Here is a 22,246-nt window from a genome sequence, read left to right as displayed (position 1 = left end):
TTTCTGAGGCAAATCGGTGGCATTTTAGGGGTTGTTTGGGGCAATTTAGAGGCAATGAGAGGGAGATTGTGGGATTTTGGAGGCAGTTACGGGCAGTCAGGGAACCGGGAGCAGCACGCAGTCCTCAGAATGGCAAAGACAGGACCAGAGTGTATCAGCAGAGCCCCCTCAGCACCGCATTCTGCTGTCAGGTGCAGTCCTGCACTGCCATTAGAATCAGAGTCATGGTTGGTAAAGACCTCTAAGATTACCATGTCCATGCTGGAGTCGAGACCAGAATCCAGCTCAGGCCGTACGTCAAATACCGGAGCCAAAGTCAAAACAGGAAATGCGAGCTTCCCTACGTACAGCAGGATGCTGTAGATTATGGATACCAAACTGTGGATTGATCGAGGATTGTGGATTGTGAAGCTGTGAAAGGAGAAGGAGAAATTTTGGGCTGGAACCCAGAATGCCAAACAGCCTTTATTCAATGGAGAGCAGCTCTGATGTCTACCCCTGCTCCAGGACTGCCCAGTCTGGAAAAGCCTTTTGAGTTGTATGGGCATGAAAGACGTCACTTTGCACTGGGAGAGTTGGCAGAACACACTGCATCCAGGAAGAGACCAGCGGGCTATTTCTCTAGACAATTGGACCAAGTAAATATAGGGTGGACGTCACGAGCAGTGGCAGCAGACCCTGAGGCACAGCCCGAATGCAGGAGGAAAGACAGGTGCTGGCCCACCCCACAGCCGGCAGCAGCCCCAGGGCTGCCTGCATGTCCCAAACACAGTGACGTGCCCAAGATGACAGAAACATCCCCAGAACGGGGCTGCAGCTGCCAGCCTGGCCTCCGCCCCGCTGCGTGTTGGAAACGTTGCGCCCCGCTGGAGTCGGGACCAGAACCCAGCTCAGCCTGAACCAGGCCGCAGGGAGGGAGGAGTGGGTTGGGTGCTGGGGGGAAGGGGTCCCCACGGTTGCAGCCCCTACAGCTGCCCACCTCGGGAAAGGCAGAGAAGAACAAAACTGACAGTGGCATGATGGAACTCTCAGTTTTATTGTGATGGTCTCTGATGACTTTGCACAGCAAGTGGAGCTTGCACACGGCTGCTCCCGCAACATCAGTGGGGCCGTCGGTCGGTTTTCTGTGCCCGACGTGGAACTCGGGAGCGGCTTCGCCCCTGGGCTGGCCCTCGCCGCCTGGACCGGCTCCTGCGGCATCTTCGGGGCTGGCTGTTGGTCTCTGCAGCCCGAGGTTCAAGAGGGGAGCAGCTTCGAGTCCGGGCTCGCCCTGGCTGCCTAGACCGGCTTCCATCAGCTGCTGTGGAAACCCTCGAGGACCGTAGTGCTCCCGGTCTGGTGCATCTGTTGGTGCAGCTCTCAGCGCTTGGGGTTGGTGCCTGCCTGCTCCCACGGCGTGTTCGGGGCTGGCTCGGAGAATTTGGGGCCCGGCGCTGCAATGGAGAGCGGCTTCGTGCCCGGGCCCGCTCACCCTGTCTGCACCGGAGGTTGTAGCCGACAGCAGGGGAGTTCCTTGAGGACTCTGGTGTCCCCTGGCTGGCAGAGTTTAGGGCGCTGCTCTCAGCAATCAGCGCTGCAGCACGGCTGCCCCCACAGTGTCCTCGGGGCTCATTAAAGCTATTTGCATCCCGGCGTAGACGTGGGCGGATTCTCCTCTGGCCTGTCCCACGCTGCCTGGACAGGCCGCTGCTCTCAGGCACGCGGGAACAGTTAGCTGGCCCCGATGGTGCCTGGCTGGTGGTGCTGGAGCTGCTCCTCTCTGGTGTTGCGGAGCCTCGGGATGGCCCCGGTCCGTGCTGGCTGGTAGTGCCGTATCCAGCAAGACCTGAGTTGGTGCTGGAGGCTGTAAGGGGAGGCAGGAAGGTGAGCAGGGTGGAATTTCAGCCATGGGCTGGAACTGGCTCCCATCTGTCCAGGGCTAGAGGGATTTGAGCAAGGCCGCTCCGAGCAGCCGCTGCCAGGCCTCGCCTGGCCCCAGCCCAGCAGCCCGCGGCTGTTTGCCTCTTACCGGTGCCCTCTCCAGCACAGGCATTGCATTCCCAGCTGGCTGTGCTCTGACTCAAGTTGGAACAGCACCGATGAGTGCCTTGCGCAGCACAGGAGCTGCAGAGGAGCAGCTGCCAGGGCCTGGGGAAACCAAGCGGTTGCGGCCATGAGGACAAAGCGACCCGAGCCAGGGAGGGCCTGGCATGGCTCTGGTGCTCAGTCTGTGCTGCCCCAGGCTGTGGCGAGGCTGCGATCCCATGCAGAGCCCCTCAGAGGGCTGCTGAAGTAACTCACCCCTCTCCCTCTGCCTGCTCCCTGCCCTGTGGGTAATGGCAGTCGCTGGCATCGCATCTCCTGTGCCTCTCTAGTAGTGATGCATAGGTGTTCTCGTCCTCCCATGTTGGTCTTCTGCCAGAGAAGGGAGGGAATGTGATGAGCACCCGCTGCCCCAGGACTAAAAGTAATCCATGGAATCCCTCCCCCTCCACCCTGTCTCCTGTTCCAGCTTCCCAATGGTGCTGAGGCCCATGTTGATGGCTGTAAAGGGCCAGGCCTGCCGGGGCAGTCCCTTGCAAAGGACAGCTCTTGTGCCCTCACATCTCAAGAGCTGACTGGAAAACACCAACCTGAATGGGATGCGGATCCCCATAAAGACCAAGTCTCTGATAAACCCGACCCGGTCTCTGCAGAGGGGGCACTGGAAGCAATAAATCCCTGCACGCAGAGCCTGTTCCTGCAGCAGAAACACAAGCAGTATGAGTGTGATCCGGGCCTGGTGCTGCTGAGCACCTGCGGTGCTTGCAGGGTGAGGGGAGGGCTCCTACCTGGATGCAGAGCCGGTGGAACCAGGCATGTTGGCAGGCTGGGCATACCATGGTGCTGTATGACCTGCCGTCCCCCACAGGGTCCATGCAGACGATGCAGGTTGCGTCCTGCGTTGGTGTTGCCTCCACTGCCTGATGTGGGCGGTGCTCCCAGCAGAAGGACCTGGGGGAAGATGGGAGGGATGGGCACGGTGAGAAGTGCTGCGAGGAGGGCAGAGGAGGGCACAGGGAAGAGCCCCAGGCCTTGGCTCTGGCTCTGTCAGGCTGCTGGGAGTGTCACAGCGCGTTCCCTCGCTTCTTCGGCTGCTGCTGACAGCAGAGGTTGGAGGCCTGCAGGCGACACCTGGCAGCCCTTACCTGAACTCTCTAATGTACTGGGTGATGCATTCACCCTCCAAGGCGCAGGGGAGATGGAAGCTGCGGTCACATCCCGGATCTGCACAGGTGATGCTGGCCCCCCAATTGCCACAAACGAAGCAGAGCTGGAAAGCAGAGCAGCCCCCATCAGCAGCAGCCCCAGGGCCTACGCAGCAGAGCCCGCACCTCTGGGCAGGGCACAGGATGCGGGCAGGGCTGGGTGGCACTCTGCAGAGCTGCCTGGTGAACAGGGCTCCTCTGCAAGAGCAGGAATTTCTCTTGAAGCTAGTTGAAAGGGCTGGGATTGCTTTCTTTGGACCAGGCTAAGCTCTCCATGGCTCTCCCATCACAAAGCTCCCTGTTCTGGTCCGGTGCTCACCGTCTGCTCTGCCTGCCTCATTGTGCGTACCAGATCTTCTGTGCAAAAGCCTGTCTTTATACTGCCTTCCACACGTTCATAAAGACCATTGGCAAATAGCTGTGCAAGAGAAACGAGCATGCTCTTGTTAGGGCAGAAAGGAGGGAATCACTGGTTGGAGGAAGGCGTCTGGAGCCACGTGGGAACTCACCACACAAAAAGTATGGAAATAGAATCCACCGTTCTCTGCTTTGTGCCCAAGGATGCTCGAGTCTTCATCCACTCGGCCGCAGAGCACGCATGCTGGAGAGGGGAGAGTAACAGCAGTGAGCGCCTTGCGGCGCCAGGTGTCCCCAGGGGCAGCACAGGGGCAGCTCTGTGCCGGCCATGCCAGCTGAGGGGCAGGGCCAGAGGCCGTGGAGGGGAAGGGGCACTGCAGGCCCAGTGGTGCCAGCAGGCAGCCACATCTCAACCGCGGCCCCCCCGGCCAAGGAGCAGAGGAGCTCTGCCCGTGGCAGCTGGGGAGCCCCTGCGTGCCCCCGCCTCCCCCTCTGCAGCAGGCAGACCCCCAGCACCCCTCTGCCCGGCGATGGGGAGCTGCGTGCAGGTCTCTCACCCTGCTCCCTTGAGCCAGTAGCCTCCTGTGTCTCCATGGACACTGTGTGTGTTGATGACCAGCACTCACAGAGTCTCTGTCCCAGCAGTTCTGGGCTTCGTCCTCCATGTGCCAAACTATGGGAGAAGCGGGACGAGGCTGAGTTCTCAGCTCAGGCCCCTGAGCGCTGGGGAATTCTCCTCACTCGGCAGCCTAAGGCAGCCCCTTCCTCCCTGCTCACCTCACCAGGTCGCACTGAGCTCAGCCTGAGCCCCGCAGCCTTAGCTCTGTTTCACACCCCGTGTGTCACAGTGGCCGTTCCGTGCCACCCTCTGTGAAGCCATCACACCTCACAGGGGATGAGGGCACCCAGGCAGGAGGGCGGTGGCTCTTGCAGCCAGCGCAGGGTGAGGGGCCCGGTGCCGGACGCAGCCCCGCTGGAACCCGGTGTGTTGGGTGCTCGAGTCATCATCCACTCGGCCACACAGCACGCATGCTGGAGAGGGGAGAGTAACAGCAGTGAGCACAGAGTGGAACCCGGCGTGTTGGTGCCACTGAAGGCACTGGGCGACGCATCCACCCTCCTGGCCCCACCAGGCCTGTGGCTCCATTAGTATCTCAGTCAAGTGTTTCCGTGTTTCCATGATGCTCTCGAGGCTTTACTTTTTGGTTGTTTGCTGCTGATTACCTCTCGTTCCAATTAGTGACTCGATTCACAGAATCACAGAATCCCTATGTTGGCAAAGACCTCTAAGATCACCAAGTCCCACCCCTCACCCCCCCACCTGCCCACGTCCCTCAGTGCCTGTGCCTCCTCCAGTGTGAGCAGCTTTGTAGAAGGAGAAGACAGGGACTTGGCCATAATAAAGAACTGCGTCCTGTAAAGGAAAACCACAGATAAGAGGGAGGATCAGCAGGCAGCAGCACAGCCATTGCAGATCTGGGGGAGGTGCTGTATTTTTCTAAGTCCTGGCTATTCTAGCCACTGGAAGATGATGTCAAAATAACCATTCACCCTTTGGATCTCTATAAAAAGCCCAAATTAAACAGAATGAAGACCAGAAAAGGTGTGCAGATGTATGTGTACGTGACATGCTGTACCAGGAAAGGGGTAAATGCTTTCATTGTCTTGTACTTACTGAGAACTTCTCATACGGTCAGCAGAGGGTTTGGGAGCTCCCTGAAGTACATTTTGCAGAGGGAGCTCATGCTGCAAATGTCAAAGACAGAGCTGCCCTGGGTTAGGTCAGGAATCTGCTCAGAGTGGAATCCAGGGCTGCAGAGAAGGACACAACAATGGGCAGAGGGGGTTAAAAAACAGGAAAACTACAAGTGAAAAGCAATACAAAATACAGTCAAGAAAAAGAAGGGGCTCCTGACTTACAGGAAAAAACAAGCACTTAGTCACCAACACCACATGCCCGGATCCCAGCGTTCCACTGCGTCTCCCTGCGGATCTCCCACCCCACAGCCCCACTCCCTCCGGGCCGCCATCCCCGGAGCTCTGCCTTCCCCCTTCCCCTCCCCCAGCTCCGCAGGAGATCCCTGAGGGCTCTCCGTTCCCCCCCACTCATCTTCGCCCCCCGCCGTCCCTCCAGCCCCACTCCGGCTTCAGGCCGTGCGTGCAGGCCGCGTTGCCGTGGCGACGGCGCGCCCTCCCTCATCGCAGCGCGCGAAGCCGGCCCCGCGGCGACGGCGCATGCGCGACGGCGTCGCCGGAGCGACGGCACCTCAGCGCGCCTGCGCCGCTCCGTTGCCGCGGCGCCTGCGCCGTCCCCGCCGAGTGACGTCATCAGCCCCGCGACCCGAGCGGGAGGCGGCCGTGCGGAAGTGGTGCGGGGCACCGCGGGGCTCCGAGCGCCGCCTCGGCTTCGACGGGTGGGCGTTCGGGGGGGCACCGGGGCGGGGGCCGGGGTGAAGGGGGTTGGGGGCCGCGTGCCGCTCCGCGTTGGCCCCGTGGGGTCTCTGTGCCGCTCGGGGCTTCCGCTCGGCGGGGGCGGCTGCCCTGTGTCTCCCCGCCTCCCCCACCCCGTGTGTTTCACTGCCCTCCTCCCCTCCCCCTGCCACTGGTCGCCCACAACCTCCCCCGTCCCTCTGTGTGACCCCCAGGGTTGCGCCTCCCCTCCCCTTTATTCCCCTTCCAGTTCCCCCATTCTGATCACTGTAGTCCTCTTCCATCCCTCCTGTCTGTGCCTCCCTCGTTCTGACCCCCGGGGTCCACCTTTCTGCCCCCTCCTGATCCCTCACTGCCACATGAGCTCAGGTGCATCACCAATTGCCCCAGTTCTTTACCATCACCCAGACCCACAGTCACTGGGGAGCCCCATTTGCAATGAGGATCAGGAGAACCTCTCCCAGCCATGGGGAAGTTGCACAGCAATGCATCCATCCCACGGGTGAGGCATCCAGAGCTGCTGCAAGCAGCTCCAGCCTTTCTAGCACGGAATAAATCAATGTACAGAGCAGTCCGGGGGAACAGCCGCTGCCCTCTTTCTCCTCGTGGCTTTCTCCCCGCAGCCTGGCCAGGGCTCAAGGGGAACGAAAGGAGTCGTGCTGTCAATCCTGCTGTAGCACGGGCCTCTTTAGCAAGACTGCCTGCCCAGCCCCCCTGCAATGGGCTTCATCGGGTAACGAACACAGCAGCAAAGCTGCCCTCGGCTCCTCGGGGAGGGCCCGCCGTCCTCATGGAAATGCAGCGTGACAGCACGCGGGTTCCAGCAGCCCGGCTGTCACCGGCGCTGTGACTTCCTCTGCCCGCCCTGGAGCCACAGCCTGCGAGTTTTCCCGACCTCGCACACTGAGCAGACAAACCCTGCCGTGCTGCACGCGGTCCCTCCGGGCAGAGGCCCGCCAGCTCTGAGCCTCGCCCGGCCGCTGCTTCAGCCGTGGGGAACGGTGGCACGCAGGCTGAGCCGGCGGCCATCAGCGCGGGGCGACGGCGAAGGCCCGGCCTCTCATTGGTCAGCGCCGGCACCGCCGCGCCCTCGGCCTCCCTCTCATTGGTCAGCGCCGGCGCCGCCGGCTCTCTTCTCGCTCCCCTTCCCTTCAGCTCCCTTGCGGCGTCTCTCCCCTGCCCCGTTCCCGTCCCCTGCCGTTACCTTGCAGCATCTCCCACCAGTTTCCTTCCCTTCCCCTCCCTTGCGGCGTTTCCCCCCAGTCCCCTTCCCACATCTCCCTTTGGTCTCCTTCCCTTCCCTTGCATCATCTCATCCCGGTTTCCTTTCCTTCTCTTCCCTCGCGGCATCTCATACTGGTCACCTTCCCTTTCGTTCCAGTGTTTCCCCCTGGTCCCCTTTCCTTGTAATGTCTCACCCTGGTTTCCTTCCCTTCCCATGTGGCAAATTCTCCCAGTCCCAATCCCATTCCCTTCTCTTCCCTTACACGATTTCCCCTGTCCCCTTCCCTTCCTATACAGCATTTCCCCACAATTTCCTTCCCATGCCTTCCCTTCCCTTATGTCATCTCTCCCATTTCCATCCCTTCCCTTCCCATGGGGTGTCTCCTCCTGGTCTCCTTTCTCTTCCATTACCTTGTGGCGTCTCCCATCAGTTTCTTTCTCTTCCCTTCCCATTGCCCCTTGTGCAAGTCATGCAATCATGTACCATTAAGTTTCATTATTACCATCAGAACACGCTGGATGTGAGAGTCACCTTTTTTGCCCCGTTAGTAGGCCATGACAGAATTGGATCTCCTCTGAAAGGACTCTGGGTTCCCACTGCTGCTGTGTGTGTGTCCCTGCTGGGTCACAAAACCCACAGGGTAGGAGGAGAGAAGCTTCAGACGAGACAAGGGGCATCAAGGTCAGCTCCTGGACATCAAATCACGTGCCTCAGAGCGTATTCCTCCAGCATCTCTGGATACTGCCTTCTGACTGAGAGAACCTCCAGGGAGTGTGTCATCAGTGACAAAAAATACAAAATGAATGTCTTCTGGTATTGCTGGAATACAAAAAAAGCCAGAAGGGGCAAGACAAGAAGCGAGACGAGGTAAGGGGAGGCCAGAAGAGGATAGCAAAAGAGGTGAGACAAAAGGCTAAATGAGACAAAGGGAGATGAGAAGGCAATGGGAGAAGGGGGTGCCGGAATAGGACACCAGAAGGGGGTCAATAAGAAGTGAGATGAGATGACACCAGACAGGGATTTCAGAAGGGGACACCAGATAGGGCAAGATGAAAGGTGAGATGTGATGAGGGGAGGACAGAAGGGGACACCAGAAGGGGCGAAACAAAAGGCAAGACAAGACAGGAGGTAAGGCGAGATGAGGGGACTCGAGAAGAGGAGTTGGGAGCAAGGCTAACCACCACGAGCCCAGGTCCTTTTTTCAGCCATAGTTAATTAACTTTTGAATAACTTCCCAAATGCCCCTGGGCTTGGCAGAGTCCCCTGGCACAGGCTGAGCCTGGTTTGCAGCCAGCTCATACTTTGGCCCCAGGGCATGGGAAGGAGCCGTGGATCAGGGGACAGGCACTGAGTGCTGGGAACCCAATGGCACCGAGCCCCAAAGCCACCAAATCAAGCATCTGGTACTTGCTGTCCCTATATCAAGGATTTGTCCAAGTAGGTATGCCAGAGTCCTCTCAAGTCCTGTGAGGCACCAAGGTGAGAGACCGATCCCTTGGGGCCCTAGGAACATGACATCTGGGGACACTGAGAAGTGAGAGGCCAGTGGGGACATGGACAGTGGGGACATCATGGTGATATGGGGACATCTTTGCGACATGAGGACAGGGGGACACATAGAAGCAGGTGGGTGACAGGGACATCAGAATACAGGGCAACAAAGACACGCGTCCCTGGCAGTGTCCACTCAGCGCCCTTGTTGCCAAGCAGGAGATCAGAAGTGAATAAAAATCTGGCAGTGGCAGCTGGGTTTCCTTGTCATTTATTGCTGCAAAACCCAAAGACCATGACTTTTAGATCTTTGAAATCTCAGAATCGTGGGGTCTTAGAGTCACAGAATGAACAAATCATGGAATCATAGAACCACAGAATCACAGTATCGTAGAACTGTAAAGTCAAGGAATCACTTGGGTGTGACAAGACCCCTACAGTCTCATCAGGAGACAGTCATGTATTTTCTGCTCTCTTTACATAACCAACATTAGGAGTCACCACGTTACATCCAGAAATCTGCATCATGTATCTGAAATGGCAGTAGTGCTGCCTCTGTCCATGAGGACAATTTGTCCTTAGGACATGCAGTCAGGCAATCAAAAATTTGTGTTGGGGTTTGGAGTCACTGGGCTGTGTGTCTGAGTTTCAGCAGGACAAAAGGTGTCCTACTGGTTTTGTTCCCGTGATGATCCAGCCTCCTGTCATGGCTTCAAGAAAGTGACTCTTGTTTTATCCAGATGAAAAGAAATAATAAAACACTGATAAATGGCTTAAAACTGTAAATGGCTCAACGGTTCCTCAAGGAAAAGCGGTGTGCTAATTTTAAGTGTTATGTCTGGCAGGATGGTCACAGCCTTATGGGACGTTTGCCATAAATAAGAGAGCTGCTGTGCTCTGAAAAGATCACTTGAATGTCTGCTTTGGAAATTGCCCAGAGAGCAATCAGCTGGAAGAGTTTCCTTTGGGCTGCTTCTGCTCTGCAGCATTTGTCAGGGAGCTTATCAGTGCTGCGTTATTTGCTGTATTTAAATACAGACTGACATCACACTTAGGTGAGGTGAAGACTGTTTTTAAGATAAAGGCAAAGCAGGTGGGTGATACTTGGTAGTAACTTCACATTAAAGGTTCCACTCAGGAAAACCCTCTTTGCTGGTTTGATGATACCTAAAAAGAAATACTAAGTTCTTTGTAACTGTACAATGCTGAAACGTAAAGTGTGATGGGGTCCGAGGTTCTCAGGCTGCTCAGCCAGCAGCTGAGCATGGAATCATGGCTTCTTTTAACTTGGAAAAGACCTCTCAGGTCATCCAACCATTAACTCAGTGCTGCCAATTCCACCACTAAACCCACAACCTGTGACATGTCACCATATCTGCATCATGTCACCCTGCTGGGCCCCGGGCTTGTGGTGCTGGGGAGTAGGTGCGGGGACAATGGCATGGCACATCCTTGGTTGGGCTTGATGTTCTTAGAGATCTTCTCCAACTTCAGTTCTTCTGTGATTCTAGGACAATAGGACTCTAGGATTCTTGCATGATATTAGGATTCCCCCCTTTGGGGCTCGGTGCCATTGGGTTCCCAGCACTTAGTGCTCTTCCCCTGATCCCTGGCTCCTTCCCATGCCCTGTAGCCAAGGTAGGGGCTGGCTCCTACCTGCCAGGCTCAGCCTGTGCCAGGGGACTCTGCCAAGCCCAGGGGCATTTTGGAACGTGAGGGGGGGTCCCAAGAGAATAAATGCATCCCTGGCTTCTTGCAGCCTCACCCAGCTCCCAGCGTACAGTGGAAGATGAAAGCAGTTGCTGTCATCGTGCTCCTGCTCCTCGCCTCCATGTGCCTCCAGGCACAGGCTAGGGTGTGCAGACAGGTTCTTGGTAACGGGCTGGCTCGCAACCACTTTCTCCTTGGGTTCCCTTGCTTCCTGCTCTTTGCGTCCCCTCTGTCCCCTTGGTTTCCTCTCTGGGTTCCTTTGGTTCCTTCTCTTTGGGTCCCTGGGTTCACTTGGTTTCCTCTTTGTGAGTCCTATTGATTCCCTTTCTTTGGGTCTTCTTGGTTTCTTCTCTTGGGGTTTCCTCTTTAGGTCCCCTCTGTCCCCTCTCCTTGGATCCTCTCGGCCCCCCTTCTTGGGTCCCCTTGTTTCCTTCTTTGGATCTCCATCTTCTGGTCTCCACCCCCAGCCGATCCCCACATTCCAGGGACTCCAGATGACATGTGGAAGCAATTGGGTCTGTGGGAACCAGTAGGGATTTTCCCTTTAAGACCAAGGGGAGGCCATATGGGGTTGTTGCGAAGGCATCACCCTCTGCCATATGCTTTCCTATTAACTCCAACCCAAACTGTCCCTCATCCTCCTTCCTCAGCTCCTGGATGACTTCGAGGTGGGAGCAAGCGGAGCTTTTGATTTAGGAGTGAGTACTACGGTGCCCTCAGGAGGTGCCTCCCATTTGGGGAGCCCCAGGTCCTCAGTGGTTTTTGAGGAGGTTCTGGTGCCCACTGGGATCTCCTCATTTCTCCCACTGCAGCTTAAGTTGCTACGAGGAAAGCGGAATTCCCTTTCCCATCCCCCTGTGCTGCTGGCGCTTCCAGATCCCGTGATTGTGAATCTTCCTATCAAGGTGAGTGACACTGGGGGACCCCTGTATCCTGCAGGGTCCTGGGCTGTGGGGGGACCCCAAATCCCTCTGGATTGGGAGGTGTGGAGGAGATCAAAAAGGATCCAAGAAGAAGAGTGCCGTCCCTGTAAGGTGCAGGTGATCGTCGTGGTACCATAAGGACCCCATAAGGTCACACAAAGAACACAAAGGGTTCTGGTGCCATACAGACCAAATAAAGCGATCATAAGGTTTGGATGCATTCTGTCCCTCCTGCACTCTCCCTGTGGGGCAGCTGCAGCCCCTGCCCTCTGCTTCCCTCTCCCTCCATCTCTTCTTCCCTCCATCCCTCCCTCCATTCTTCCTTCAATTCTTCCTCACTTGGCCTTGCCTTCTACCCGCCCTCCCAGCCAGTGGCAGGGCACCCAGTCCATTTAAATTGAAGTCATAAGAGGGTGCTGTAGTCCTGGTGCTTTATAATCCTGACAAAGCTTTTTCATTTTCCCCTTGATGTAGCCCACCAAAATCTTTCTCCATTGCAATTAATGATCCCTTTAAAGGCTGTGATCTGGGCAGGTCAGCCAAAATTTCCTGGTGTATCCGTTGTTTCATACCTACAGAAAAGGAGCACCTTTTACTAAGTCACGCTTATGCGAAAAATAAAAAAGTGTTTTTTGAGGTTGCTTACATTCATTTTCTTCCCGAATAATTCTAATATATTTAGCTTTTTATTCCCTTCAATCCTTTCTACAATGTGGCAATCAATGCAGAAGAGAGAAAAAAACATATTTGAAATAAACAGAGAAACACAAGCTCATTGTCACTGATGTGTCATTTTGCTGTTGTGGCATGCCTTCTGGTATTCTGCCTTTTCTGTTATCTGTCTATACTATTAGCTTTTTGGATCAAAGCCATTTTCTCTACACATAGAGTTATATGAATGATATTGTAGAGCCTTTGGTTTCTCAGCACTGGCCTTTGTGAAGGGATAAATGGCTATTGCCCCGTTGCAAAAAGGAACTACTAATACCAAGATGCATTTGTTGCTCTGAGCTGTCGTGGGCTGAAGTTCTGCAAAGGCAATCTGCAGTCATTCCCATGGGCCTTCGGCACACTGGTGCTGGCCTGAGGCTTTTACTCCAGCATAATCAGCACTGGTCAGGGCACAAGCATGACAGTTCTTACATCAGCAATCTACTGTCTTCCTCATGTTATGCCACAAATCAGTGTCCTTCACTCCGCTTAGACCATTTGTTTTTGCTCATGGGTTAAGTGGATTAGACAGCTTTTAGTAAATTGAGGCACAGTCCAATAATGTTTGCCTTCTGCCACTATAGCACAATACATTTGATTTTCCCTTACTCAGAGGATTGGCCGGATGGATCTTTTCACACTGTTCCACTTAACTTCCCTAGCTGAAAGGAGATGTTCTCCCCAAATAATGGATTCTACCACAGTTACTTGGCATGACCTGCACTCGACTCTTTCAGTCTGAGTTTGCCACAGATAATCCAGGATGTTTTGTGGATATCTGGATATCTACTAAGAACCAGGAAGAGTTTCTTGGATTCCAGTGGCCACTTCAACTGTGGATCATCCCCAACGATCCACTGTCTTATTGTGGGGGGGGAGGATTTAGTGCCGGGCTGGGCTGCAGCTACAGGGACAGACAAATGCTAGCAATTAGGTCCCTTGGGGCTCTCCTTCCAGGCTCCATCTGCAGTCCCAAAGGGCTCTGGTCTCCTGCAGGTTCTCTCTGACAACTTTTAGTCCCAGGCAGGTACCTCAGGAACACCAGGGCCTCTCGAGATGGCACCGGCTGCTTGTGTTCACATGGTGGAGCTCTGCTTGAAAACCTGAAGTCATCTTCAGTGTTTTTCAAACACTCAGCACCTCCTCATGAGCTGCCCTGGTTCAATCCTGTCAGTGAAACATGCACACAATAAGTGGAATTTCTATTATGAGAAAATGTGACCTTTCAGGATGGATATTCACTGTATGGAAAGAAATACCAATCTTCCACTGTTCTTGCACTTAAAACACTCTCTCATTCTGTGCATGTAACTGCCCTCATTTTACAGGTATTTCCACCTGTCCTGATTAGGCTGACCACGTTGGAAGCCACCTTTCCAGCTGCCGGTCTCAACCTTTGCAGTTTCTATTGTTATCCCAATTTCCTCTCCCCTTAATCTCTGATCATTTATAGCCCTTTTAATGAGTGCTGTTCTTTGAGTTTCAGGGAGCTAATGTTTGTCTCTCCTTAGCAGTTTGTCTCACTGTGTCCTTAGTCAGCTTACTGTTTAATTAATATGCCTTTCATATTAATATTTATCATTTCCTATCTATGTACGTGACATATTTCTTGTATAGTTATCTTTTGGGAAGGTGAACTTCAGTGGAGGCATACAGCTGAGGAGTACGTTCTATTTCTTGGTAACCTGTGTTACGCTTTGTTACGCTTACTGTTCTTTGTTTAAACGTAAGAGAAACCCTTCTGCACCCGTGTTCTCTGAGGAGAGCAGGTGGCAGCTGCTACAAAGGACCTGAAACATTCAGTGCAGACTTTAGAAGAGAAGTCTGATGTAAGGAAAAGCAAGGCAAGTGCCAGGTGGCATTAAGCAGACAGGGCTGGGGAGATGGGCAGTCACGTTGTCCATGCAGTGTCAGATTAAGCAACTGCTCTTCCTGTCTATGCAGTTCTCCTTAAGGGACACCCTGGATCCACATCAATTGGAGAATGATGCTCCAGAGCCAATAAAAGAACATTATGGAACAGACGCATCTCACTGTAACTTTCTGCACTTTAGAAAGATCCACAGTATATTTAGTGCTACTTCTGCGAACGTAAGGTACTGAGAGGAGAATCACGGAATCATTAAGGTTGGAAAGCTCATCCAGTCTAACCATCCACCTGCCACCAACACTGCCCAACAAACCCTGTCCTGAAGTACCACAGCTACCCTTTCCTTACGCACCTCCAGAGACTCCACCGCTTCCCTGGGCAGCCTGTGCCAATGCCTCGCCACCCCTTCTGGGAGAAACTTTTCTTAATATCCAATCTGAACCTCCCATGGTGCAATGTGAGGCCATTCCCTGTAGTCCTATTGCTATTTACCTGGGAGAAGAGGTCCCATCTCACTGTAACCTCCCTCCAGGTAGCTGGACGGAGCGATAAGGTCTGCCCTGAGCCTCCTCTTCTCTACACGGAACCATCCCAGCTCCCTCTCCCACTCCCCGTTAAGTCTTGCGCTCCAGACCCCTCCCAGCTTTGGTGCCCCTCTGTGGATACACTCCAGGGCCGCCATGTCTTCTTGTAGGGAGCGGCTGGGCTGGGCTGGGCTGCAGTTGATGGGACAAGGACAACCGCTAGCAATTTAGAACCCCTGGGGCCACTGGCAAATCACAGCGACTGGAGGGCACTGCCGGCTGTCACCAGCACCCCAGACCCTTTTCGTCCGTGCAGCCTTACAGCCGCTCTGCTCCAAGCCTGTAGTGACGATGGCTGGGGGTTCTGTAGCCGAAAAGCAGCACTCAGCTCTTGACGTTCTTAAAGCTCATGCAGTTGCAGTCAGCCCAGTGATTCAGCCTATCTCAGTCCGTCTGTGGGACGCTTCCTCCTAACTTGGTGTCATCTGCAAACTTCCTGAGGGTGCACCCAATTCCCTCATCCGACTCGTCAGTGAATACACTGAACAGGACAGGCTGCAGCGCCGACCCCTGAGGAATGCCTCTCAGAACTGGATTCCATCTGGATCTCTCTAGGCCTGGCCCTCCTAGCAGTTTTTTACTCAGCAAAGAGTGTACCCATCCCAGCCATGGACTGCCAGCTTCTCCAGGAGAATGCTGCAGGAGGCAGTGTCAGAAGCTTTGCTCCAGTCCAGGTAGCTTCCACCCACAGCATCTCATCCACCAGGTGGGTATGTAGTCATAGGAGGACATCAGGATGATCCTTCTCGTAGATGGGCAGCACATTAGCAAGTATTCGGTCACCTGGGAACTCCCTGATTGATTAGGGCTGCTAGGATGCCATGTCCACCAACTGCCTCAGTACCCTCAGGTGGATCCAGTCCAATCCCACGGATGTGTGACAGCCCGGGTGGAGCAGCAGGTCACGTGCTGTTTTATTCTGAATTGTGGAGGGTTTATTCTGCTCCCCACCCTGTCTTCCAGTTCAGGGGGCTGAGTACCCTGAGAATAACAGGCCTGACTATTAAAGACAGATGTAAAAAAGGCGTTGAGAACCTGTCTGCTTTTCCTCATCCTTTCTCCTTGCACTGGGGTGGAAGGGGATCCATCCTGTGCCAGCCACATGCACTTGTGTTAGGATGCCTTGGCATGTTTATACTGATATTTATTTGGGTCCCAAATTGACCAACTGAACTGAGTTAGATTCAGAGAATCATAGACTGGTTTAGGTTGGAGCGATATTAAAGATCATACAGTTCCAACCCCTCTGCCATGGGAAGGGTTGTCATGCAGTAGATCAGGTTCCCCAAAGCCACATCCACCTTGGCCCTGAAAGCCTCAAAGGATGGGGCAATCCAAAACCTTTCTGGGGGACCTCTTCCTGTGCCTGACAGCCCCCACAGTGAAGAATTTATTTGATGACCAACAAAGATATTAAAAACAGCAGTCCCAAGATGGAATCCTGAGGGATACCACTTATTGTTAGCCTCCACCTGGACACAGAGCTGCTGACCACAACCCTCAGGCTGCAATCATACAGCCAGCTACTTATCCACTTTTCAAATCCACGTATCTCCAAATTAGAGATAAGGATGTGGAGTGAGACCATATCAAAGCGTTGCACAAGTCCAGGTAGATTACTTCAGTCAAGTTCCCCCTTGACTACCAGTGCTTTCATTTCATCATGGAAAGCCACCAGATTGGTCCAGGCACGATCTGCACTTGGTAAACCCATACTGGCTGTCTAGGATTTTCTCCTTGTCTTGCATGTGCCTCACGATAGCTCCCAGGAGGATATTTTCTGTGGTATTCCCAAGTACAGAGGTGATCTCAGAGGCCTGTAGTTTCCTGGGTCTTTGTTTACCCTTCTTAAAAATGGGACTCTTTTCTCTCTTTTTCCAGCCACTGAGGACTTCACCTGACAGCCATAACATTTCAGTTATGATGGAGGCTGACTTGACCGCTGCATCAGTGAGTTCGTGGGATGTACATCAGACCTTATAGTCTTGTACACGTTCAGTGTCATCAGCTCAAATCTGTTCTTTGCTTACAGTGGGAGGATTTGGTTCCCTCAACACCCTCACTTAGAAGTTAAGGGACTTGAGAGAGATGGGAAGCCTGACTGCCAGTGGAGGCTGAAGCAAAGAACTTGTGGAGTACCACAACTTCCTCAGTGTCTGCTGTTTCCAGTTCTCCCTTCTCATTTACCAGAGGACATACACTCTACATGGACTTCCTCTTCTGATTAGTATACCTTTAGAACTAGGATAGGCAACGTAAGGATGCAGCACATTAGGAAAGATCCGTTCTTAGAAATTCCGTTCAAATTTCTTTATTGCTAATTGACCTAATAAGTACAATTATGAAAAACAGAAAGAGAGAAACTTAGCTCTGCCAGTGGCACATAGCTCTGTTTGGAGAGCTGACCAGCCAACAGGCTGCCCTGCACGATGTTGACATCTGCTGTCAAATTCAGCTGGCCATCCCACCATGTGTCTGATGTTTCAGACACTGCCCCCTCCCACAGTATAGCTGTAATACAGCACAGGGGCAGGAGCTTGTTTTTAAAACAGACATGAACTGAGGAAAGAGGAACCCCACCTCCTTCTGAGCGGAGTGCATGGGAGAGAGGTGAATCCACTCCCAGCACCAGGACTACAGAGACAGAAGGAGAGGGCCCAGTTCTGTTGAGACTTCACTGTCCAGATGATAGGACAAGAAAATGATTCCCTGATCTTACTTTGTCTCCGATGGGAGAAAGAACACTGCTGCTGAGCAAAAGCGTGTCTTTCGATGAGCTAACTGCAAAACCACTCCCTTGCTCCTCCTGGGGGAAGGAGGAAGAATGGGGGTGAGGAGGGTAGGTGTTTTCAGGTGGCTTTTCATTCTCCCTGCTCTAGTTTGTCAACAGTAAGGCTAAGAGGCAGTAAATTAACCTTTCCTTTCCTACTAATGGCAACCAGTCCTGTTCTTAACCCAGCCCACAAGCTGTCAGCTTTTCAGTGTATTTTCTCCCCTATTGTGTTTAGGAGTAAGCTGGGTGCTGTGCTGAGCTCCCTGCTGCAGTTAAACCACTGCACCAAAGTTCCCACTGTCCCTGGGATTCAAATGCAAGGAGAAATGCAGTGTGCACATGCACAGAACAGAACTGGAGCCCAGTGCTGGAGCTGGTGCAGGTGCTGAACGTGCTCAGGGCCAGCAGCAGCTGTGTGCTAAAGACATCTTCAGCTGAAAGGAAATCCTCAACAGAAATCTTGGGAAGGGTTTGAACAACAAAGAAACCCCAGTCCTGTAGTTCAGGGGGTAGCACAAGCCTCAAAACAAGTGAGCAACCAAGCCAAGCACTAGCTGAACATAAGGTAACCTTAAAAGAGCCGCTAGAGGTCCATCTTGCCTGCTGGATCCCCTAAGGAAAATAGGGGCCTGACGGAGCGGGGAGGGAAATAGAAATTCCCTACTTGGAGGCTTTACAAACTCAAAAGCAAGCAGGAGGTAGGAAGTATTTTAAACATATAGGAATAATCCATGCATGCAGAGGTGCAGACCAAGGTCATCCTGTGTCTTGCATGGCCTACGGGAAGGAGGAGAAATGCAGCCCCAGCTATGCTGTATTAGAAAGCCGAAAGGTCAGCAGAGCACACTAACCTCCACTGCTCGCTTCCTCATTTCCCAGCTCCAACCCCTTCCTGTGTCCCTCGGTGCCCAACCTGGGCTACACCACGCCTGGGAACTGTTGCTCCCTTCATTGCATCCCCTCTGCCCAGCAAACCTGTTGTGCTGGGCAGGAGATGGAGCCGGGACTGGGATTCCACCCTGGGTAAAGCAGTGCTGGTTCTGAACCACCCTTTGCTGTTCCCCTCTCTCCTCCTGGTGCTGCAGGCAGGGGCAGAAAAGCATCCTTGAGCATGGAGGCAGTCCCACAAAGCATCAGATAATGGGTTAAAGCTTCTCTGCATGAGCAATGGAGGACAGTTACCTTGGGCATGGATCCCTGTGGCAGGCAGCCCGGCTCCTTGGAGTCGCACAGAGCAGAGGATGCAAAGTGTTCTCAACTCAGGCCTGGCTGAGGATGGCCCTGGTGCATCTCCTGCCACCACAATGCTTCCTGGATGGCTTCCAGCCAGGCTCTATTCACAGGGTTCCCCTCCCAGGTCTGCTGCTGGGTGGGGATCAGTGAGCTCCTCCACAGCCTTTTTCCACCTAGAGCTTCCTGGAAGAGCCCAGACTCCCAGTTCGTTTCCTCAGCAGGGCACCTCCTTGCCCAGAGCTCAGTTTAAGCCCAGTGCTTAACCGCTCTGTTCCTCAGCAGGGGTTGGATTGTTCCTGATGTGCTGAAGCACAGAAGCAGTCGAGGTCTGCTGCTCAACCTGTATTCCAAGTCTGCACAGATTCAAGTGCCAGGCAGGAATTCACACAGCAAGCTCACCCAGAGCTGGATGCCAGGCATCACATATCACTTAATAAGCAGGCATAGAACTGTTGATTGGTTGCTTTCTTTTGGTTGTGTAAGTGTTATAGAGCAATAGTGTGCAGAATCCAGGTGCCAGCCCATCAGCCTTAGGGGCTGCTCATTATCTGGTCAGATCTCCACTCAAACGTATGTTTTCCCATGCTAATTAAGCTAACTAAGGTTTCTCTAGAGCATCTTTGCTTCCTTTTGTGGTGACAACTGCACATACTTGTGGTCAGACAAAGCAGTGCTCCTCGTCAGAAAAAAATAGTGCTGTTTAATACATTCTTGGCCAGACTCCTCCAAACGTTCTTACTTCAGTCCCACTCAAGGCTAGTTAAAGAGCCCCTACAACCACAACTCCACGTTATAATTGACGACATACACCAACCTCTCTGCTTTGGTTGTTTAAAAAGAGTTTTGACTGCTGAGTGGGTTCCACTCCACCTCCGACTTTCTGATTTCCACTGGATTACTTGCGCTGCTTTGCTCAGGAGCTGCTTTCACAAGGGTTTGATTCCTTTCACTTTTACTGCCGTGTGAGTGCAAAGCAGGACAGCATACAATTCTGATTCATACCTGGTGGAATGGTCAGGATAGATGCACGGGACATACAGTGGAATGGGTAATTGTTCTGTGGACTTTGTTTTGTGAAACTGATGCCTGTCTGGCTCTGTGAAAGTGGTATCAATTCTTAGAGGGTTCTCAAGATGCTCATCGGCGCTTTTGGGTGAAATGTTAGTCTTCATTTTGGTGCTTCACCCCAAAAATATTTGTTCCCAAATGTATTTGCTGCCAGAAAGCGGTGATATAATGAGATAAAAGAAGAAAGGATAAAATGTCCTTGCAAAATAAGATCTGAGAAGAAAAACGGGTTAAACAGAATTATGTTGCAGATATATGGCAGGAGATGCTAGCTGAGCAGCTGCTTGGAAATCCTGTTTGCTGGGTAGAACAAAGAGGGAGGGACTTTATGGGATACAATGGTAGCTCCAGTTGGGCAAAACAACAAACACTGAAACCATATTATCAAGCATGTATGAACAAAGGAAAAAAAGGGGGGTACCTACCAGGAGGTGGCAGATGGGCACGTTGAGATGAGCGTGAACCCCAAGAACCTCATCCAAAAGGAAATGGGGAAAGTCTGAGTAGTGTTGGGGTACAGGGATAACAGTGGCAGAGAGCCCCTAGAGCATTGTGCCCCACAGGACTGTCCCCTTATTCACATAAACACACCAGAAGGCTGTGCTACCATTCAGCAAGACCTGGACAGACTGGAGAGCTGAGCAGCAAGAAACCAGATGAGGTTTAACAAAAGCAAGTGTAGAGTCTTGTACCTGGGAAGGAATAACCATACATATCAGTACAGGTTGGGGAATGACCTGCTGGAGAAGAGCTCTGCAGAGAAGGACCTGGTGTTCTGGTGGACAACACGTTGGCCATGAGCCAGGAGTGAGCCCTGGTGGCCAAGAAGGCCAGTGGGATCCTGGGGTGCATTAAAAGGAGCGTGGCCAGCAGGTCGAGGGAGGTGATCCTCCCCCTCTGCTCTGCCCTGCTCAGCCTTTACCTGGAGCACTGCACCCAGTTCTGGGCTCCCCAGTACAAAACAGACAGGGATCTCCTAGAGAGTCCAGCAGAAGGCCACAAAGATAATAAAGGGCCTGGAGCATCTCCCCTGTGAGGAAAGGCTGGGTTACCTGTGATTTACGGAATCAAACTCTATAACCCAGAGTTATGTTATAAAGCAGGTCTGTTTTTATTCAGCATTTGGTGCCAAGCTGATAGCTCCTCTGAACTTGCACACCAGAAGACAAAAGCTTGGTACAGATACAGGCCAAACTAATACATAATCAGTGTTTTTCCCGGAATTCGTATACATATTCATTACATTTCCGAGAACCCATCAGCATACAGTCCCTCCCTCCTGCACGTGCACCCTGGGCAGTGGGGGTCTTCTGTGGTCATGGGATGAAGGCTTGTTGTCTTCAACAGAAGTAATCCCATCCTGACCATTCCTTGTGTAATGTTTCTTCAAGTTTACAATAGCTTTTCTTATCTGGCCTCACATCCTGCTTACCTGCACTCCTCTACAACAGTTAACCTTATCTTGTCCTCTTCTAACTCACCTGGGTCTGTTCAGCCTTGAGAAAAGAAGACTGAGAGGTGATCTGATTACTTTTTGTAAGTATCTTAAATGTGGGAGGCAAAGGGACATGGCCAACCTTGTGGTCGGTGGAGACAGGACAGGGGGAAACAGCCACAAACTGGAGTGCAGGAAGTTCTGCACAAATATGCGAAGGAACTTCTTTATGGTGAGGTGACAAAGCTCTGTACCACGCTGTCCAGGGCGGCTGTGGATTCTCCTTCTCTGGAGATACTCCAGACCCGCCTGCACGCCCTCTGTGCAGCCTGCTGTAGGGGGCCTGCTTTGCAGGGGGGTCTGGACTCGATGATCTCTGCAGGTCCCTTCCAACCCCTACAATTCTGTGATAAAGAAAACTGAAGACTCTCCGCTGCCTCCTTCAGGGATAAAGGTGGCCGAGCGAGCCGACTGGAGCAGGAATTTTCCTCACAGCAGTGCACGGCATCTCCTCCCCCACCGCCACCCGCGGGAGTGCCCGTGCAGCCACACTGCAGCCGGACAGCTTGACCGGAAGTGCTCTCCCTCACGCCTGCGCGGCTTCCGGCGGCGTGGGGCTGGACCCAACTGGTAGCTCCAGGCGTTGGTACCAAGCCGGGAGAACAGCGGCCGGCTCTTCCCAGTGAAGCGGGTGAGGCTGGGCGAGGAAGGGCCCGGCAGAGCGTGCGAGGCCACGGCTCAGGCCGGGGAGCCGGGCCGCACACCAGGAGGAGTCGTGCGCGGTGCTGAGCTGCGGTGCTGCGCTTCTCAGTGGAGCTGGCGGGGTTAATTCCGCACCTGGCGTGTTCCATCACCAGCCATCTTGAGTGAGGTCATGCGGGATGTGCGGGACAGCCGGGCCCAGCCGGCACGGGCTCCCGAACGGAAAGCCCGGTTGAGCAGCCGGGTGCTCGCGCAGAGCGTTGGAAGGTTGACCTTCCTCGCGGCCCGCCTGGTGGGGTGAGGCATTGGAACTGGCAGCGAGAACGCTTTGTGTGAGTGGTACAGCAGCACTGAGTGTGGGTTTCCTCAGGCAAGAAAGGACGCTTAATCAGCTGGCTCTGAAATCTCTCGCAGATGGTCATGGCTTCCTGGGTTCAGCCCGGCTTTGACTGCTCCCCTCTGTCAGAACTATTAAAAGGCAGGAAGGCCTGCCTGACTGCAGAGGGG

General features: G+C 53.6%; 1 protein-coding gene, 1 long non-coding RNA gene and 1 pseudogene across 4 annotated transcripts; 1 reads left to right on the top strand and 2 right to left on the bottom strand.

Moving 5' to 3' along the window:
• Positions 1 to 998: 998 nt before the first annotated feature.
• On the bottom strand, positions 999 to 5,829 carry LOC116243063 (E3 ubiquitin-protein ligase PHF7-like). Of its 3 annotated transcripts, none has more exons than XM_031614171.2 (12): positions 5,505 to 5,829; positions 5,260 to 5,396; positions 4,362 to 4,998; positions 4,142 to 4,257; positions 3,737 to 3,828; positions 3,547 to 3,645; positions 3,168 to 3,292; positions 2,811 to 2,973; positions 2,613 to 2,719; positions 2,281 to 2,394; positions 2,009 to 2,127; positions 999 to 1,843 (listed from the first exon to the last, which is right to left on the bottom strand). In XM_031614171.2, exons 4-12 carry the CDS (start codon positions 4,176 to 4,178, stop codon positions 1,101 to 1,103), a joined length of 1,599 nt encoding a protein of 532 aa, XP_031470031.2. In that variant the 5' UTR covers positions 4,179 to 4,257; positions 4,362 to 4,998; positions 5,260 to 5,396; positions 5,505 to 5,829; the 3' UTR covers positions 999 to 1,100. The 3 variants fall into 3 exon arrangements, with proteins under 3 accessions (XP_031470031.2, XP_031470032.2, XP_089988936.1); XM_031614172.2 differs by having other exon boundaries at positions 4,362 to 4,616; XM_090132810.1 differs by having other exon boundaries at positions 5,260 to 5,829.
• A 198-nt stretch (positions 5,830 to 6,027) lies between these two features.
• Positions 6,028 to 7,691, bottom strand: LOC149912027 (uncharacterized; annotated as a pseudogene).
• A 2,780-nt stretch (positions 7,692 to 10,471) lies between these two features.
• Positions 10,472 to 11,269, top strand: LOC149912026 (uncharacterized). The gene is made up of 3 exons (XR_016462448.1): positions 10,472 to 10,585; positions 11,091 to 11,138; positions 11,253 to 11,269. It is a non-coding gene; the product is annotated as an uncharacterized LOC149912026 (long non-coding RNA).
• The last annotated feature ends 10,977 nt before the right edge of the window (positions 11,270 to 22,246 follow it).

This window comes from Phasianus colchicus, unplaced genomic scaffold, assembly GCF_987193195.1.
Source record: "Phasianus colchicus unplaced genomic scaffold, bPhaCol1.hap1.1 HAP1_SCAFFOLD_44, whole genome shotgun sequence".
NCBI lineage: Eukaryota > Metazoa > Chordata > Aves > Galliformes > Phasianidae > Phasianus > Phasianus colchicus.
The sequence above is the reverse complement of the archived record's forward strand: the minus strand, read 5'-3'. Positions and strand labels throughout refer to the sequence as shown.